We start from the raw sequence: 21,160 nt of genomic DNA on the forward strand, positions 1-21,160 counted from the left end.
CTGTGTCTCAGCTGTTCTGGATGCCGCGATTTCGCCGTGGCGATCCTGAACAGCCCCCTGAGCTAGCCAGCAACGTTTTAGTTTCACTTTAAACGTGGCGTTCAACTTTAAACGCTGTGTCTAAAGGGTTAATAGCGCGTGACACCACGATCAGTGCAGCGCGCTATTAGCCACGGGTCCAGGCCATGGCCCTGTGTTATAGAGCAGGAGAGGACACAGGACGTACCGATACATCCTTAAGAGGTTAACATTGTAAACCATATGTCAAACGCATCATCCGGTTTAGTCCGTTTTGCATCTTATACAGTTTTTTCCATTTTTTTTCTTTTACCCAAAACCGTAGTCTACCACGTTTTTTGGTCCGGGTGAAAAACCGTACTAAACCGTATACAGTTTTTTTTTTAACATGGGAGTCAATGGGAACCGTACAGAACCGTATGTGCGTACAGTTCCATCAGGTTTTCACCATACGGTTTTTGACTTTGCACAGTTTTTTTTCTTGGAATTTCAATCAAACAAGTAAAACTTTATTCAAAATGAAGTGAAAAGTTAAAAACGTATACGTTTTTTTCTTTTAAAAACGGATACAACCGGCCATCATTTTTCAAACCATATACATTTTTTTTAAATGTATACGGGTTGAAATTTGTACACACGTTTTGATACAGTTTAGTCCGGTTTTGAAGAATCCGTCTTTCATTAAAAACCTGATACAGGAACTGTATTGCAAAAACGTGGTGTGCATGCACCCTAAGGGTGGGCTCCTACTGCGTTTTTGTTTCCGTTTAATGCAGTGGTCTCAAACTGTGGCCCTCCAAATGTTGAAAAACTTCAACTCCCAGCTTGCCCGGACAGCCGTTGGCTGTCCGTGCATGCTGGGCGTTGTAGTTTTGCAGCAGGTGAAGGTCTGCAGTTTCAAGACATGGCCTATATACTGTTTATAGTAAAAAGGTCGGACCCCCATGATCATATAGTTATACCCTATCCTGTACATAGGAGATAAGTTTACAAGATCAGAAAATTAGTTTAATGGCCTAAACAGTCATCTAGTGATTGCATTAGGGCCACTTCCGACGCATAGACATCTATTTTCATGTAGTCAACATCAATAGCAGGTCACAATGATGAGTTCAGCAAAATAAACACATAGGTGCAGGAAGTGGCCCAAATGTAGTCACAAGCTTCTATGTTCAGGCCATTAAAGTGAATGGACCCGCCGCTGTGCCCCACAGTATACATTAACATCCCTTTTTAGGGTAGAGTCACAAATAACGTATTTTGCTGTGTATTTTCCTACCTATTGAAGTCGATGGGTAGCAAAATCAGCTGCGTATTTTGTTACCACTGGGTAGGAAAATGCGCAACAGCAAATATGGCGCAAAATATGGCACATGTGACGCTACCCTTAGACAGGTTACCAATGTATATGCCATTAGGGTCAGTTCACACATGCGTATTTTTGCTGTGGATTTGCTACTGCAGATTTTGCTGCGCATTGACTTGACTGACCCTTAGGGTACGTTCGCACGGGGGGATTTCGTGCAGATTTTCCACTGCGTATTTGCTGCAGAAAATCCACAGCTGATTTTGCTACCATTGACTTTAATGGGTCCACGGAAAATCCGCAAATATGCCACTATTGCAGATTTTCTGCTGACCCAATTAAATCAATGCAACAAAATCTGCTGCAGATTATCCACAGCAAAAAGGCTAAGGAAAATGTGCACAAAATCCGCCCATGTGAACGGATTGGTGACGGTTTGGTGAAATATACATTTCGAATAAGATTGGGTTTGTGTGTAAATTTTGCCTGAACTGGACACAAGTGATAACAAAATTTGCCCTTTGTGGACCTATGACACATACATAACAAAACAACATTCTGTGACATTTTATAAGTGCTGTATTGTATTGTATACTAGCTGAGTACCCGCCGTTGCCCAGTTTTTCCTTCCTAATCCTTGTTGGGGAGGAAAATCAACAAAGGAGGAAGCTTTTGACTTCATATCCCGTCCTCATATATTGTTGTCATATCCCAACCCCATATCCCATCATATCTCGACCTCATAGCCTGACCTCCTATCCTGTCCTCATATCTCGACCTCATATCCCATCCTCCTATCTCAACCTCATATCCAGACCTCCTATCCATCCTCCTATCTCGGCCTCATATCTTGTCCTCATATCCCGACCTCATATCCCAGCCTCCTATCCTGACCTCATATTCCATCCTCATATCTCGACCTCATATCACATCTTCATATCCCGACCTCATATCCCAACCTCCTATCTCGACCTCATATCCCTTCCTCATATCCTGCCCTCATATCCCGACCTCCTATCCTGCCCTCCTATCTCGTCCTCATTTCCCAACCTCATATCCAGACCTCATAGCCCGACCCCATGTCCTGACCCCGTATCCCATCCTGTCTTTGTGAAATGGACTGACACATTCACCAGGAGATGTAGAGCTTGTGGAGTAAGGTATTCGAAGTCCCATATACTTGCATGGGACTTGAAACAAAAACCCATCTTTCATATAAGGGTGTAGGTAAGGGTTAATTTAACTATCATATATTTTTATTTGACATATAAGTAATATGTGTACCAGGTATTACCGTATATACTCGAGTATAAGCCGAGTTTTTCAGCACGATTTTTCGTGCTGAAAACACCCCCCTCGGCTTATACTCGAGTGAACTCTCCGCCCTCAGTGGTCTTCAACCTGCGGACCTCCAGATGTTTCAAAACTACAACTCCCAGCAAGCCCGGACAGCCATCGGCTGTCCGGGCTTGCTGGGAGTTGTAGTTTTGAAACCTCTGGAGGTCCGCAGGTTGAAGACCACTGCGGCCTTCGACATCATCCAGCCCCCCCCCCTCACCCCCTTTAGTTTTGTACTCACCTCCGCTCGGCGTGACGTTAGGGTGCGCTGGTCCGGTGCTGCAGGACTGTCCGGTGGGGAGGTCGTCCTGTGGGATAGTGGTTCCGGGCTGCCATCTTCACCGGGGGGGGCCTCTTCTCCGCGCTTCGGGCCCGGCCCCGGAATAGTCACGTTGCCTTGACGACGACGCATAGGGACGTTCATTACCAACGTCCCTCTGCGTCATCGTCAAGGCAACGCCTCCATTCCGGGCCCGAAGTGCGGAGAAGAGGCCCCCCCGGTGAAGATGGCAGCCCAGAACCACTATCCCACCGGATGACCTCCCCACCGGACAGTCCTGCAGCACCGGACCAGCGCACCCTAACGTCCCGCCGAGCGGAGGTGAGTACCGAACTAAAGGGGGTGAGAGGGGGGGGGCTGGATGATGTCGAAGGCCGCAGTGGTCTTCAACCTGCGGACCTCCAGAGGTTTCAAAACTACAACTCCCAGCATGCCAGGACAGCCGATGGCTGCCCGGGCTTGCTGGGAGTTGTAGTTTTGAAACATCTGGAGGTCTGCAGGTTGAAGACCACTGTATCAGACATTGACAAGCGTTGATGATGAAGGGGGTGTGTGGGATGATGACAAGGGGATGATGAAGGGGGGTGTGTGGGATGATGACTTGGGGATGATGAAGGGGAGTGTGGGATGATGACATGGGGATGATGAAGGGGGGTGTGGGATGATGACAAGGGGATGATGAAGGGCGTGTGTGGGATGATGACATGGGGATGATGAAGGGGGGGGGGTGGGATGATGACAAGAGGATGATGAAGGGGGGGTGTGGGATTATGACAAGGGGATGATGAAGGGGGGGTGTGGGATGATGACAGGGGGATGATGAAGGGGGGTGTGGGATGATGACAAGGGGATGATGAAGGGGGGGAGGGGATGATGACAAGGGGATGATGAAGGGGGGTGTGGGATGATGACAAGGGGATGATGACAAGGGGATGATGAAGAGGGGGTGTGGGATGATGACAAGGGGATGATGAAGGGGGGGTGTGGGATGATGACAAGGGGATGATAAAGGGGGTGTGTGGGATGATGACAAGGGGATGATGATGAGGGTGTTAATGACGGGGGTCTGGATGATGTTTTTCCCACCCTAGGCTTATACTCGAGTCAATAACTTTTCCCAGGATTTTGGGGTGAAATTAGGGGCCTCGGCTTATATTCGGGTCGGCTTATACTCGAGTATATACGGTAATGAAATATCTCCAGCCATACGGAAGTTATGTGGGAACATACATTTCCCATAGATTTGCATGGGACTTTAAACAAAAAACCCAACCCTCACAAATGGGGGTATTTAAGGGTTAAATTAACTATCCTATATTTTAAGTGGACATATAAGTAACATGTGACCAAATATTATCGAAATATCTCCAGCCGTTTGGAAGTTATGCTGGAACATATATTTCCCATAGACTTGTATGGGACTTTAAACACAAACCCTGACCCTGGCAAATGGGGGGTGAGTAAGGGTTATAGGGGTACTCCTGTGGAAAACTTGTTTATTTAAATCAACTGGTACCAGAAAGTTAAACAGATTTGTAAATCACTTCTATAAAAAAATCCAGTTCCAGTACTTTTTAGGGGCTGTATACTGAAGAGAAATCCAAAAAAGAAATGCATTTCCTCTCTGCTGACCTCTGCTGTCCATTTTAGGAACTGTCCAGAGCAGCATATGTTTGCTATGGGAATTTTCTCCTGTTCTGGACAGTTCCTAAAATGGACAGCAGAGGTCAGCAGAGAGCCCTGTGGTCATGACATCAGAGGAAATGCATTTATTTTTTGGATTTCTCTTAAATATACAGCCCCTAAAAAGTACTGGAAGGATTAAGATTTTTTTTTACAGAAGTGATTTACAAATCTGTTTAACTTTCTGGCACCAGTTGATTTAAAAAAAAAAAAATTCCACGGGAGTACCCCTTTAACCCCTTAATGACCAAGAACGTATGTTTACGTCATTGGCCGGCTCCCGCGATATAACGCGGGGTCGCGCCGTGACCCCGCGTCATATCGGGTCAGTCCTGGCATGTATCTGAAGCCGGGACCGGGGGCTAATAGCGCGCAGCGATCGCGGTGCCGCACGCTATTAACCCTTTAGACACGGCATTCAAAGTTGAACATTGCGTCTTACCTTCCTCTGGCGTGTCCCCTCGGCGATTGATTGCTCTAAGCCTGAGATGCAGGCTTGAGCAATCGACCGCCGATAATGGCTTTGCAGTGAACAGTGCTGGCAATCAGTGTATGCAATGTTATAGCCCCCTATGGGACCTATAACACTGCAAAAAAAAAAGTGTAAAAAAAAAAGTTAATAAATGTGATTTAACCCTTTCCTTAATAAAAGTTCAAATCACCCCCCCTTTTCCCATAAAAAAAAACACCATGTAAATAAAAATAAATATCAACATATGTGGTATCGCCGCGTGCGTAAATGTCCAAACTATAAAAATATATAATTAATTAAACCACACGGTCAATGGCGTACACGCAAAAAAATTCCAAAGTCCAAAATAACGTATTTTTGGTCACTTTTTATATCATGAAAAATAAATTAAAAGCAATCAAAAAGTCTGACCAATACAAAAATGGTACCGCTAAAAACATCAGATCACGGCACAAAAAATTAGCCCTCATACTGCCCCATACGCAGAAAAATAAAAAAGTTATAGGGGTATAGATTTCCGTGCATGTAGTTATGATTTTTTCCAGAAGTACGACAAAATCAAATCAATATAAATATTATATCATTTTAATTGTATGGACCTACAGAATAAAGATCAGGTGTCATTTTTACTGAAAAATGTACTGCATAGAAACGGAAGCCCCCAAAATTTACAAAATGGCGTTTTTTCTTCAATTTCGTCGCACAACAATTTCTTTTCCGTTACGCTGTATATTTTCGGGTAAAATGACTGATGTTACTGCAAATTAGAATTGTTGGCGCAAAAAATAAGCCATCATATGGATTTTTAGGTGCAAAATTGAAAGGGTTATGATTTTTAAAAGGTGAGGAGGAAAAAACGGAAGTGCAAAAACCGAAAAACCCTGCGTCCTTAAGGGATTAAATCACCCATCCTCTGTTTGTTGTTGACATATAAGTAACATGCGTGCCAAGTTTCATGTTAATATCTTTAGCTGTTTGGACGTGATGCTGGAACATACACATACACACACACACACACACACATTGGAGGGACACGTATCAAAGATTTTACCCCTGTTTTGTGTAAAAAATTTTGCGCAACCTTTTTTTTGGCATCTTTTTTTGTGCACATTCTGGTGGAGCATTTCCTCCAGATTTGTAGGTTTCGGCGTACCTTGGAGGGATATATTCCGTACGCACAAATTTATTAACTGCGTACATTTCATTTACCCGCAGAAATCTTGTGCAATGACCATATTTTTTACGCAAATATAAGCCATCTTGGACTGCACGTAGAAAGATGCTCTAAATCATCGATTTCATTTTTCAAAGAGTGGAGGTATGAGGAGATTACTATATTTGCCCACATTTTATGAAACTCATTGCCCTTGATTGATAAATTTGGCGCTTCTGCGCATAATTTAGAATTCGGCAAAAGGGGGAAACTGCTTCTACCATACACAAATAATGATACATGTCCCCCATTGTGTTTTATATATATAGATAGATCATGCAGCATGATAGACAGTCTGTGTAGAACTGGTGCAGTATGTGACATCTGTATCCTCACTGTATGATGGTATTACTGGGTATATTGGTCTAGCATACCATAGCAACCGATACAGCTAAGCTTTTATTTTACTAGAGCAATTTGAGAAATGAAAGCGAAGCTGTGATTGGTTGCTACAATAAACCAAATATTAGGAACTTTCTCACAATGCAATTCCCTATGTTATTATTTGACAATCTTTGGGCCCCATAAGGTACATATGGCATCTACAATAAAATGTGTATATAACCTCTGCATAATGAGTGAGGCCTGCATCAGTGATATGCACGTTTGTGGGCTTTTCACTCCTAAAATACCTGTACTACTGAAGTGCATGCACTGACTGGCTTTCTAGTAAATATTAATTGTGAGAGGCTCTTTCCCCGCTATTGACAATTTAAGACAGGGCTGGCCAACAGAATAATATCAAGTAAAATGGCAAAAATGCGTTGGTGCTCAAAGTCAAAAGTATCTGAATTATCGCTTTGAACAAGACAATTGTCACGATTCGGCTGGCTGGAGGTGGATCCTCTGTGCCAGAGAGGGATTGGCGTGGACCGTGCTGGTGGACCGGTTCTAAGTTGCTACTGGTATTCACCAGAGCCCGCCGCAAAGCGGGATGGTCTTGCAGCGTCGGTAGCAACCAGGTCGTATCCACCAGCAACGGCTCAACCTCTCTGACTGCTGAAGATAGGCGCGGTACAAGGGAGTAGACAAGAGCAAGGTCGGACGTAGCAGAAGGTCAGGGCAGGCAGCAAGGATCGTAGTCAGGGGCAACGGCAGGAGGTCTGGAACACAGGCTAGGAACACACAAGGAAACGCTTTCACTGGCACAATGGCAACAAGATCCGGCGAGGGAGTGCAGGGGAAGTGAGGTATAAATAGGGAGTGCACAGGTGAGGATACTGATTAGGCCTGCTGCGCCAATCAGTGGCGCAGCGGCCCTTTAAATGGCAGAGACCCGGCGCGCGCGCGCCCTAAGGAGCGGGGCCGCGTGCGCCGGAACAACACAGACGGGGAACGGGTCAGGTACGGGAGCCGAGATGCGCATCGCGAGCGGGCGCGTCCCGCATCGCGAATCGCATCCCGGCTGGGAGTAATATCGCAGCGCACCCGGTCAGCAGGTCTGACCGGGGCGCTGCGAATGAGAGAACGCTGCGAGCGCTCCGGGGAGGAGCGGGGACCCGGAGCGCTCGGCGTAACAACAATATTTATTTAGAAAATCTATATCACCACAAACCATTGGGTCACAGGGCTCTTGTGTCCTCACTTCCAAACATCCATAAGAAAAGAGACACCAGGCATCCACTGTTACAGTGAAAACAGGAACTTCTTTATTTTCTTAATGTGAAGGTGTGGTGAGGGTGTTGGAAGGGCAGATGTTACTAACCCTTAGGGCAGATGGCATTAACCATATGTGTTCATGATGCCAGGGCGTGGTTATCATCTAGCCTTCCTGGGCCAGGCACGGGGTAAATAATCACTCCGATGCAAGGTTACGGAACAACTGCACTTTACTGAGGCAGACGAAGTGTTAAAGTCTTTACAGCTCTGTTCAGGCCCAAGGAGATGTACAGTGAACTTTAGGAAGCTTGTTGGCTTGCTGGGACTTGTAGTGGACTTGGACTGACTTGTGCAACCCACGATGAATTTAGTAATTTGACAGACTTAACCATCTTGACTAGACTTGTCCTCTGTATTTGTGCTTACGCCAGGCTTTGACTTTCACCTGCAGGGGTTAACTGGTAGTAGCTGTGTAGTTGCGTGACTAGGCCTTGGTCTCCCTCAGTAACACCAGACAACTGCTAAGGTCTTCACTTGGCTGTACCTCAGCTGAACTACTCACTAGGCTAGCTCCTCCCTGGTATATAAGGGAGCAATTTGGAGGAATCCCTTGGTCACCAACAAGTCAGCTGTTCACCTTACACCTTCCTTGGTAAACATAGGTCTTGACAACAAAGATTTAAAGCAACAGAGGCATAAAATACAGTACATTTACTCATACATAACTTTATAGAATATACAGAGTCCTTAGGAGGGATGTGGACCCAAGAGAACACTGAAATGGAAGCCACCACACAGGATGGGCAAGTGTACAGAATAACAACTCCTATACTGGGCAACCACAAAGGCAGAACACATAAACGCCAACGCGTTTCAGGTAGTTAACCCTTAATCATGGCAATTAAAACATGATGCCATGATTAAGGGTTAACTACCGCGTTGGCATTTATTTGTTCTGCCTTCACATTAAGAAAATAAAGAAGTTCCTGTTTTCACTGTAACCGTGGATGCCGGGTGCTTCTTTTCTTATGGTATTTGGAAGTGGATGGAGACTCAACCCACAGCCCATGCACAGGTGCGCAGGAGGAGCAAGAGCGGTGAATTCCTCTTTACTTCTTCAATTTGGGTGCAAATAGTATAGTATAAAAATCTAAAAATATCTATAAAAACATAGATGCCACAACTACAATGTATAACAAAATAAAATGAAAGGCCACACTGTTTTCCAGAGTCCTTAGGATTCATAATAAGGACTTTCAGTATTGGCCGTTTTTTTATCAATTAAAACAGATGTTGAGGCAAGTACATACATAACATTGCACTCTCCCGGGAGATATAAGTCCTTATGCAAGTATCACTGGTTCCAATAGATGGTATTAAATGGAGATGAAGTGCAGATATTTCATATAGCAAATATTTTCTGTTACATAGAAAGTTCAGGTCGGTACCGTGCACCACTCACCATGCAGGATCCTCCGGTCTAGGTGTCTTCTAGGAAGAAGACAAGGTGCTATGCACCGCTCACCTGACATGGTTCCCGGCTTGCTCTTCAGATGTTGCGTGCTGGTCCTTGCCTGCTTGTGCCTGGCACAGCTCGTGTGCTGGGTGGTTCTCGCTCCCACCAGCTAAGCGTGCGAGCCCTGGCATGAGCGCCTGCAGCAGATTAAGCTTTTTGGAAGGCAGCGGTGAGATGAGATATAGTGGGGCCAAAAAGTATTTAGTCAGCCACCAATTGTGCAAGTTCTCACACTTAAAGGGGTTATCCAGGAAAAACTTATATATATATATCTCAACTGGCTCCAGAAAGTTAAACAGATTTGTAAATTACTTCTTTTAAAAAATCTAAATCCGCTCAGTACTTATGAGCTGCTGAAGTTGAGTTGTTCTTTTCTGTATAAGTGCTCTCTGATGACAAGTGTCTTGGGAACTGTCCAGAGTAGAAGCAAATCCCCATAGCAAACATCTTCTACTCTGTGCAGTTCCCAAGACAAGCAGAGATGTCAGCAGAGGGCACTGTTGTCAGACAGAAAAGAACAACTCAACTTCAGCAGCTGATAATTATTGGAAGGATTAAGATTTTTTAATAGAAGTAATTTACAAATCTTTTTAACTTTCTGGAGCCTGTTGATATATATAAAAAAAAAAGTTTTTTTCCTGGAATACCCCTTTAAAAAGGTGAGAGAGGCCTGTAATTTTCATTATAGGTATACCTCAACTATGAGAGACATAATGAGAGAAAAAAAAATCCATAAAATCACATTGTCTGATTTTTAAAGAATTTATTTGCAAATTAAGGTGGAAAATAAGTATTTGGTCACCTACAAACAAGCAAGATTTCGGTCTCTCACAGACCTGTAAATTCTTCTTTAAGAGTCTCCTCTGCCCTCCACTCGTTACCTTTATTAATGGCACCAGTTTGAACTTGTTATCAGTATAAAAAAAGACACCTCCCCCTCCCACACTCCACTATGGCCAAGACCAAAGAGCTGTCGAAGGACACCAGAAACTAAATTGTAGACCTGCACCAGGCTGGGAAGACTGAATCTGCAATAGGCAAGCAGCTTGGTGTGAAGAAATGAACTGTGGGAGCAATTATTAGAAAATGGAGGACGTACAAGACCACTGATAATCTCCCTCAATCTGGGGCTCCACGCAAGATCTCACGCCGTGGTGTCAAAATGATCAGCATTTGGATGATCCAGAAGAATATTGGGATAATATCATATGGTCAGATGAAACCAAAGTAGAACTTTTTGGTAAAAACTCAACTCGTCATGTTTGGAGGAGAAAGAATGCTGAGTTGCATCCAAAGAACACCATACCTACTGTGAAGCATGGGGTCGAAACATCATGCTTTGTGGCTGTTTTTCAGCAAAGGGACCAGGACAACTGATCCGTGTAAAGAAAAGAATGAATGGAATTTCATGAGATTTTGAGTGAAAACCTCCTTCAATCAGCAAGGGCATTGAAGATGAAACGTGGCTGTGTCTTTCAGCATGACAATGATCCCAAACAGACCGCCCGGGAAACGAAGGCGTGGCTTTGTAAGAAGCATTTCAAGGTCCTGGAGTGGCCTAGCCAGTCTCCAGATCTCAATCCCATAGAAAATCTTTGGAGGGAGTTGAAAGTCCGTGTTGCCCAGCAACATCCGCAAAACATCACTGCTCTAGAGGAGATCTGCATGGAGGAATGGGCCAAAATACCAGCAACAGTGTGTGAAAACCTTGTGAAGACTTACAGAAACCGTTTGACCTCTGTCATTGCCAACAAAGGTATATAACAAAGTATTGAGATTAACTTATGTCATTGACCAAATACTTATTTTCCACCATAATTTGCAAATCAATTCTTTAACCTCTTAAAGGGGTACTCCGCCCCTAGCATCTTATCCCCTATTTTTTTACCACTTTTTACTTTTTTTTTTTAGCACCCTTAGGGGGCTATACCATGCAATCTTTTGATTGCTTACACTGTTCAATGCTATGTCATAGCATAGCATTGATCAGTGTTACCGGCGCTCTGCTGCTCAAGCCTGCGCAGGCATGGAGCAGTAGATTGCCATCAGGCGACGAGGAGGCAGATGAGGATCCTCCCGTCGTCCAGTAAGCTGATTGGGACATCGCAATTCTGTTGTGATAGTCCCGATCAGCTACGCTGAGCTGCCGGTATCGTTTCACTTTCAGTTTAGATGCCGCAATCAACTTTGATCGCAGCATCTAAAGGGTTAATGCCGGACATCGGCTCGATTGGCGGTGCCCGGCATTAGCCGTGGTTCCTGGCTGCCCGTAGCAACCGGGACCCACAGGGTTTAACCCGTTCTCCGTTCGTGAGAACGGTTTAAACCCCGTTTGCGGGATCAGGGCATTTAAGTACGCCCTCAGTCCTTAAGGAAACGGGGGTGTATCGGTACGCCCTGCGTCCTTAAGGGGTTAAAAATCAGACAATGTGATTTTATGAATTATGTCTCTCATAGTTGAGGTATACATATGATGAAAATTACAGGCCTCTCTCACCTTTAAAGTGGGAGAACTCTCACAATAGATGGCTGAATAAATACTTTTTTCCCCACTGTAACTGGCGTCCTTGTGCAGTGCAAGTGCGCACTTGGTGATTGAGAGCAGGTACCTGCACAACACCCTTTTTGGCAAACCCTGTTCCACAGAATTTTACAGCATAAATGTCAGAATGTCTTGTATTAGTGGTGGCAAAAAAACAGGTGGACGCGTTTCAGGACCTCTGCAGGTCCTTTCTTCAGCAGCAATATAATAATAAAATCGCAGGTCTCTATAACTGCTTTATATATGGAGATCACACTTCCCCCCCCCCTTTTCCTTAAATTGAAAGGTATCTGCAAACATGATCTGGATCGGAACTGAAATAAATAGGCTATAAAAAAAGATATATACCACCAGTCACCAGTAATATGCTATACAGGATAGCAAAAAACTATGGCATACATGAAAATTGGCATACACAGAAATTATGGAGAGCATCTGAACATATAAACCTAAAATAGCTACTGTACAGGGAGATACTACATTTTCTGTTCTACTGTTTACCTGTGCCAGGGTTAGCTGCTCCTTTGGACGCTAAGTGAGGGCAGCTCCATTTGACTTTTTTGGGACACTGTGTGTACTGTACAGGACCCTGAAGAAGCTCCTGTCCTGTACATAGACAGAGATTTACAGCTTCCAGCAGATCTTTCTTACTTTGATATGTAAGGACTTGCTTTATCTGTATTAGTTATCTACTTATTTTTTATGCTAATCCGTACGTTTTCAAATTTTCTGATAACACTTTTGGGGTTTCAGAACCAATAATGTTTCCATAGAGTTAGGCGGGGTCCACACTACGGAATTTTGACCTGTAATTCCTCTTAGAAATTACACTTGAAAATTCTGGTGCAGCAGAATGCCATTGCTATCAATGGGATTCCACTGCACAGTGCACTCTGCAGTATTTTCGCAGCAGAGTTTCCACCGCTGAAATTCCGCCGCTAAAAGAATGATCTCATTCTCATGGCGGAATCCACCTGGACTACATTGCAGTCTATGCAGCAATGTATGCACAGTTCTAAGGTCTAATTCAGTTGGCGCTGGCCGTACTCAGAATCCGCAGTGTGAACTTAGCCTTATAGTCTCAAAATACAATGGTTTTAACTTAAATTGGTTATCCTGGAACCAATTTATTTTGTAACCTGAGGGATCATTGTATAATAAAAAAAATTAAAATGATAAAAAGAAATAATAAGGATAATCCATTCTTTACATACATTTTTGTTTTGCAATAATAATTTTCAGCATTTTCTAGTTACATTTTTTAAATGAAATTTCCCATTTCAAATTTTTCTAGTAATTTACTTTAGTACTTTAGTACTTTATTATGCTGATCAATATATTGATAATAAGTAAGCAATCAGGGGTGACATCAGATAACTGTCACTATGAGACTGTACACAGAGCACAATGAGTGGTGACTGATCCCGTGAAAGGGGATTGCCATTACCAGTCACATGCCTTAGATACAAGATTGTTTACAGGTAGTGTCAAGCAACAAGCACTGCAGCTTATTGAATACGACTACATCCAGGATAATACATTGCTGGGAATAAAGACGAAAGGATCCAGGTAAATGCACTCTCTTACCTACCAGGTCAGGACACATGGAGCATGGAGCAGATATGCTTAAAGGAAATTCATTTGTAAACTTTAAGGTTAAATCAAAGTAGCCTCACTGCAAGAAAAAGAGAACTTTTCATAGGACTACTACTATTATGCAGGGGTCATACATTGCAGCTAAAGGTGCCGATATGCTTTGAATTAGCTGATCATTCCTATTATCACCTCTTCTGAGTGAGGACACATGCACGCATGGTTCGGCTGAACATGCATGTATTCTCAATAGGGAAAGAGGAGTAAACTGTTGCCAGACTTCGCTGATGGCTTATAGCATACCTCCAATGATGGTCCTGGCAGCAGGATATCTTTTTGTTAGGGTCTATTCACACGGCAGAATTTCCGCTTGCGGAATTTCGCTTCAAATTAAAGCCCATAGACTTCTATGGGATTCCGCATTCCCATTCACACTTCTGAATTTCCGCTTGCCCCATAACTATCGTAATTTGGAGATGTATTTGATGGAAGTTCCATGCAAGGCTATAGGGTGGTGAAACTCAGCATGCTCAATCCTTCATTCCCTCAGGATCATCTGCTGGGGGAAACGGAGAAGCCCCCATACGCATAAGATAGTGATATGGTCGTGCCGAAATCAGCAGATTTGCCTGACTTTGCTCTGATGTGTATACTAAACCACAGTATATTTATTTAGGCAGAGGCAGGAAAAGTATATTCATGTGAAACAAGATCCAAGTATGAATGAGTCAGTTTTCTGGTAAACACTACACGGCCAAGACAAAAGAATATTCCAAACAAGATTATTGAAAAGTACCAGTCAGTGGAGAGGATGGAATAAGAACTTTTATCTAAATCCCCACTTATTCCCTCACTTTCATGTTAGGAGGCTTTAAACCATTACATCATCATTGTGGTCTTTTTTTTTTTTAAATATACTTTTGGTCGTTTACATTTTTTTTTAGGGGGGGGGGTGCTTTTTCCTATCATGTGATTCTTTTTAACAAAAAATTATATACTCTGAGTTTGGGTCCACATATTGGTTGTTGGTCAGTATTTTTAGTCGATACCACAAGTAGGTCAAAAACACTGAAAAAAGTGCAGATCTTCCAATTACAGTTTTTCTCTGTGTTGTTCCACTTTTGTTGTCCTTTGGCTATTGATCTCAATATATAGGTAGTGATAGACAGATATCAAAATATTGGTACCACTTGAAATGGTCAAAATTTATAACTTTGTTATTTGAATAATTTGCCATAATAATTGAAAATCTGTGCGTCTATATCCCAGTTTGATGCATTGGATGAGAGTTTTTGTGGCAAATATGGACTGATAGGCTACACCTGAAATAGGCAATATATATATATATATATATATATATATATATATATATTTATTTATATTTACAAAACCTCTGGTCACTTATCAGAACTCTAGTTCTGTAAGGCTAAGGTCACATTGTCATCGGGCTTCACTATATAGAACTCTGTCGGCAATTCCGTAGTAACGACGGGAGTTTAGCAGAGAAAAAGAAGTCCATGCACAATTTTTTCTCTCTCTAGTAATCTACTATACATACATACTGTATGTCTCACTAGACATATCCCATCTGTTTAATACAAATGCTTTTTATATATTTTTTATAGATACACAACCATGACAGACCCTTCTTTGATGGATCATATGACTAGGTTAAAACTGAAACTTTTAGAAAAGGTAAGGTAAAACATTGTATTTGTCTTACTGTCTGCATCTTCTGCCATATGTTACTGCAGGGGAAAAAAAAGATAAAATATATGTAGCACATTGGAAAGGAAAGTGAAATTAAAGATATATTTTAAAGTTATAAGTCACAAACAATAAACATATGTTTGTAGCATCAGGCGTACTTGGCCTTATCTGCAGGAAATAGCTGACTTTGGTTTCTCCACAGCCCTTTTGTACTGCAGCCCCTTAGGGTTTTTTTTTTATTGATGGCCTGTAACAAGGCAACAGTGTTTATCCGCTATGCTACCCAACCAGTTTGGCTGAGGGCCACGTTCAGGAGCAAAATCTAAGTACTTGCTCCAGTGTGCAAAAAGTTACTAAAAGGGTACCAGTTCAATTTCTGAGTGTTTTCCTGGTGTACGTAGGTAATACACAAATTCTTAGCCAGCAATCCATGTCAGGCACAGGAGAGTCGGTACATATACAAGGGTCAGGCAGAAGTGAAGAAGCAGGCACAGGTCAGGATATCAGGGTAGGAATACAGCACACCTTCGCTAGGGAACCACAATATTGATCAGGCAAAGATTTATGGGAGGTATAACCTTAAAGGGGTTATCTAGTAAGATACAGAGCTAATTTCTTTATTTATTTTTTATTTTTTTTTAAACACAAAAAAAAACACAGCACAACACCTTTCCTCAGGATGAGTGTAACATTAGAGCTCAGTTCCATTGAAATGACTGAAGCCAAGTTGTAATACCACACATAACCTGAAGACAGTTGTGGCACTGTTGGAATAAATTAGCTGGTTTTTTTTCTTGGATAACCCCCTTACATAGGCAGCACTGAGCAGGGATAGGAGGGAAAAGATTTGAGGTGTATTTGCTGATTCTTTAAATAGCAAGGAGAGTGTGTACACACATTCTATAGCCAATCCCGACCAGGAAGTGCAGGGTAACAGACAGCATGGCAGCCGACAACAGTGCACGGAAAGCAGAGCACGGACTGGGAGCCAACAAGAGCGTGCGACAGTGCATGGCCTTTCCTCAGGCTCTGTGACTCTGGTCGACAGCTAATTGGCAGGGGTGCCAGATGTCAGACCCACTAAGATATTGATGATTGGCACTGAGGATAGGTCATCTATGAAAAATTATAGGTAAAGTCCTTTAAAGAGAACCCTGACGTCTGTTTTAGCAGATATTTAATTTCCCAATAATATGCAGCCTATTTTACTTTTACTACAACTGCACCATTGTTTTCACTGTTCTGCTGCATCTGAAGAGAAGAACGACAGAAATAAAGTAATCAAATCTTTAACATGGTGGACACCAGTGGTGCCAAATTCATTTAAATGGAGTCTCTTGGGTTTCACGGTCTGGTATTCTACTAGACATGATGAGCTATTTTGTCCTGTACTTTTAACAGAATATGTGGCAAAGGCTTCTTATGGAACCTCTGATGTAGATATGAGCACAGTTTCAGACAACTTTCTTTTTTATTCCTTTTACATTCTAGCAATACAAAAATATTGTCGTTTTTAAATAAAAATGTCGTCCTCTTGTCATTGTAGAGATTAGAAAATGAGCGAGAGATTGCTGATGATTCATCGGATATAGAGCCAGTTACAGCAAGTAAGAATTCAGAACAAAATTGGTCAGCTCATCCAACAAGGTGGCTGTCTGTAGACTCATTGTCACGATGCCGGCTGGCAGGTAGTGGATCCTCTGTGCCAGAGAGGGATTGGCGTGGACCGTGCTAGAGGATCGGTTCTAAGTCACTACTGGTTTTCACCAGAGCCCGCCGCAAAGCGGGATGGTCTTGCTGCGGCGGTAGTGACCAGGTCGTATCCCCTAGCAACGGCTCAACCTCTCTGGCTGCTGAAGATAGGCGCGGTACAAGGGAGTAGACAGAAGCAAGGTCGGACGTAGCAGAAGGTCGGGGCAGGCAGCAAGGATCGTAGTCAGGGGCAACGGCAGAAGGTCTGGAATCACAGGCAAGGAACACACAAGGAACGCTTTCACTGGCACTAGGGCAACAAGATCCGGCGAGGGAGTGAAGGGGAAGTGAGGTGATATAGGGAAGTGCACAGGTGTAAACACTAATTGGAACCACTGCACCAATCAGCGGTGCAGTGGCCCTTTAAATCGCAAAGACCCGGCGCGCGCGCGCCCTAGGGAGCGGGGCCGCGCGCGCCGGGACAGAACTGACGGGGAGCGAGTAAGGTACGGGAGCCGGGGTGCGCATCGCGAGCGGGCGCTACCCGCATCGCGAATCGCATCCCGGCCGGAGGTAGTAACGCAGCGCCCCGGGTCCGTGGAACCGACCGGGGCGCTGCAGTGAGGGAAGTGTAGCGAGCGCTCCGGGGAGGAGCGGGGACCCGGAGCGCTCGGCGTAACAGTACCCCCCCCCTTGGGTCTCCCCCTCTTCTTGGGGCCTGAGAACCTGAGGATCAGACTTTTGTCCAGGATATTGTCCTCAGGTTCCCAGGACCTCTCTTCTGGACCACAACCCTCCCAATCCACTAAAAAAAAAGTTCTTCCCCTGACCTTTTTAGAGGCCAAAATCTCTTTGACAGAGAAGATGTCCGAGGAGCCGGAAACAGGAGTGGGAGGAACAGATTTAGGAGAAAAACGGTTGAGGATGAGAGGTTTAAGAAGAGAGACGTGAAAGGCATTAGGGATACGAAGAGAAGGAGGAAGAAGAAGTTTGTAAGAGACAGGATTAATTTGACACAAAACTTTAAAAGGACCAAGATAGCGTGGTCCCAACTTATAGCTCGGGACACGGAAACGGACATATTTAGCGGAGAGCCATACCTTGTCTCCAGGGGAAAAAATGGGAGGAGCTCTTCTTTTCTTATCTGCGAATCTCTTCATGCGAGAAGAAGCCTGTAAGAGAGAATTTTGGGTCTCTTTCCATATGGTGGAAAGATCACGAGAAATTTCATCCACAGCGGGCAGACCAGAGGGCAAGGGGGTAGGGAGGGGGGGAAGAGGGTGACGGCCGTACACCACGAAAAACGGAGATTTGGAGGAAGATTCAGAGATTCTGAAATTATACGAGAATTCGGCCCAAGGTAGAAGATCTGCCCAGTCATCCTGGCGGGAGGAAACAAAATGTCGTAAATAGTCACCCAAGATCTGGTTAATTCTCTCTACTTGTCCATTGGATTGAGGATGGTATGCAGAAGAAAAATTTAATTTAATCTTGAGTTGTTTACAGAGAGCCCTCCAGAATTTAGACACAAATTGGACGCCTCTATCCGAGACGATCTGTGTAGGCAACCCGTGAAGACGAAAAATGTGTACAAAAAATTGTTTAGCCAACTGAGGCGCTGAAGGAAGACCAGGAAGAGGGATGAAATGTGCCATTTTGGAGAATCGATCAACGACCACCCAAATAACAGTGTTGCCATGGGATGGAGGTAAGTCAGTAATAAAATCCATACCAATCAGAGACCAAGGTTGTTCGGGGACAGGTAGAGGATGAAGAAAACCAGCGGGCTTCTGGCGAGGAGTCTTATCCCGGGCACAGATAGTGCAGGCTCGCACAAAGTCCACCACATCAGTCTCTAGAGTCGGCCACCAATAGAAGCGAGAGATGAGTTGCACAGATTTCTTGATGCCCGCATGACCTGCGAGATGGGAGGAGTGACCCCATTTGAGGATCCCAAGGCGTTGGCGTGGAGAAACAAAGGTCTTTCCTGGAGGAGTTTGCCTGATGGAGGCTGGAGAAGTGGAAATCAGGCAGTCAGGAGGAATGATGTGTTGAGGAGAGAGTTCAATTTCAGAGGCATCTGAGGAACGAGAGAGAGCATCGGCCCTAATGTTTTTATCAGCAGGCCGAAAGTGAATTTCAAAATTAAATCGGGCAAAGAACAGAGACCACCTGGCCTGACGAGGATTCAGCCGTTGGGCAGACTGGAGGTAGGAGAGGTTCTTGTGATCGGTGTAAATAATAACTGGAAATCTTGATCCCTCCAGCAGATGCCTCCATTCCTCAAGTGCTAATTTAATGGCTAGAAGCTCTCGATCCCCGATGGAGTAGTTCCTCTCCGCCGGAGAGAAGGTCCTGGAAAAAAAACCACAAGTAACAGCATGCCCGGAAGAGTTTTTTTGTAGAAGGACAGCTCCAGCTCCCACTGAGGAGGCATCAACCTCCAATAGGAAGGGTTTAGATGGGTCAGGTCTGGAGAGCACGGGAGCCGAAGAAAAGGCAGACTTGAGTCGTTTAAAGGCGTCTTCCGCTTGAGGAGGCCAAGACTTGGGATCGGCATTTTTTTTTGTTAAAGCCACAATAGGAGCCACAATGGTAGAAAAATGTGGAATAAATTGCCTGTAATAATTGGCGAACCCCAAAAAACGTTGGATGGCACGGAGTCCGGAGGGGCGTGGCCAATCTAAGACGGCAGAGAGTTTATCTGGGTCCATTTGTAGTCCCTGGCCAGAGACCAAGTATCCTAGAAAAGGAAGAGATTGGCATTCAAACAGACATTTCTCTATTTTGGCATAGAGTTGATTATCACGAAGTCTCTGAAGAACCATACGGACATGCTGGCGGTGTTCTTCAAGATTGGCAGAAAAAATCAGGATATCGTCCAGATATACAACAACACAGGAGTATAGTAGATCACGAAAAATTTCATTAACAAAGTCTTGGAAGACGGCAGGGGCGTTGCATAGACCAAAGGGCATGACCAGATACTCAAAGTGTCCATCTCTGGTGTTAAATGCCGTTTTCCATTCATCCCCCTCTCTGATGCGGATGAGATTATAAGCACCTCTTAAGTCCAGTTTGGTAAAAATATGGGCACCTTGGAGACGATCAAAGAGTTCAGAGATGAGGGGTAGGGGGTAGCGGTTCTTAACCGTGATTTTATTAAGACCGCGGTAGTCAATGCAAGGACGTAGAGAGCCATCTTTTTTGGACACAAAGAAAAATCCGGCTCCGGCAGGAGAGGAGGATTTACGGATAAAGCCCTTTTTTAAATTTTCTTGGACGTATTCAGACATGGCAAGAGTCTCTGGGACGGACAGAGGATAGATTCTGCCCCGGGGTGGAGTAGTGCCCGGGAGGAGGTCAATGGGACAATCATAAGGCCTGTGAGGAGGTAGAGTCTCAGCTTGTTTTTTGCAAAAAACGTCCGCAAAGTCCATATAGGCCTTAGGGAGACCGGTTACATGAGGAAGCACAGGGACACGGCAAGGTTTACTGGGAACCGGTTTTAAGCAGTCCTTGGAACAAGAGGGCCCCCAACTCTTGATCTCCCCAGTGGACCAATCCAGGATTGGGGAATGGAGTTGAAGCCAGGGAAGTCCAAGAAGGATTTCAGAAGTGCAATTGGGGAGGACCAACAGTTCAATCCTCTCGTGATGAGATCCGATGCACATTAGAAGGGGCTCCGTGCGGAAACGTATAGTACAGTCCAATCTTTCATTGTTTACACAATTGATGTAGAGGGGTCTGGCGAGACTGGTCACCGGGATGTTGAACCTGTTGACTAGAGAGGCTAAGATGAAATTTCCTGCAGATCCAGAGTCCAGGAAGGCCACAGCAGAGAAGGAGAAGGCAGAGGCAGACATCCGCACAGGCACAGTAAGACGTGGAGAAGCAGAGTAGACATCAAGGACTGTCTCACCTTTGTGCGGAGTCAGCGGACGTCTTTCCAGGCGGGGAGGACGGATAGGACAATCCTTCAGGAAGTGTTCGGTACTAGCACAGTACAGGCAGAGATTCTCCATGCGGCGTCGTGTCCTCTCTTGGGGTGTCAGGCGAGACCGGTCGACCTGCATAGCCTCCACGGCGGGAGGCACAGGAACAGATTGCAGGGGACCAGAGGAGAGAGGAGCCGGGGAGAAGAAACGCCTCGTGCGAACAGAGTCCATATCCTGGCGGAGCTCCTGACGCCGTTCGG

The 21,160-nt window shown here is 44.5% G+C and overlaps 1 protein-coding gene across 10 annotated transcripts in view; it reads left to right on the plus strand.

The window, feature by feature from the left end:
• C8H21orf58 (chromosome 8 C21orf58 homolog) overlaps positions 1 to 21,160 on the plus strand; it is a 30,638-nt gene that overhangs the window by 1,854 nt on the left and 7,624 nt on the right. For 7 of the 10 annotated variants that reach the window (XM_056536437.1, XM_056536435.1, XM_056536434.1 and 4 more), the window contains exons 2-3: positions 15,186 to 15,255; positions 16,817 to 16,877. In XM_056536437.1, the coding sequence (XP_056392412.1) occupies positions 15,196 to 15,255; positions 16,817 to 16,877 (121 nt within the window). In that variant the 5' untranslated portion in view covers positions 15,186 to 15,195. Of the gene's footprint in view, positions 1 to 6,312; positions 6,416 to 13,313; positions 13,537 to 15,185; positions 15,256 to 16,816; positions 16,878 to 21,160 lie in introns of those variants that run through there. The other 3 variants (XM_056536433.1, XM_056536431.1, XM_056536432.1) reach the window with 3 other exon arrangements.

This window comes from Hyla sarda, chromosome 8 (genome assembly GCF_029499605.1).
Source record: "Hyla sarda isolate aHylSar1 chromosome 8, aHylSar1.hap1, whole genome shotgun sequence".
NCBI classification, from domain to species: Eukaryota; Metazoa; Chordata; class Amphibia; order Anura; family Hylidae; genus Hyla; species Hyla sarda.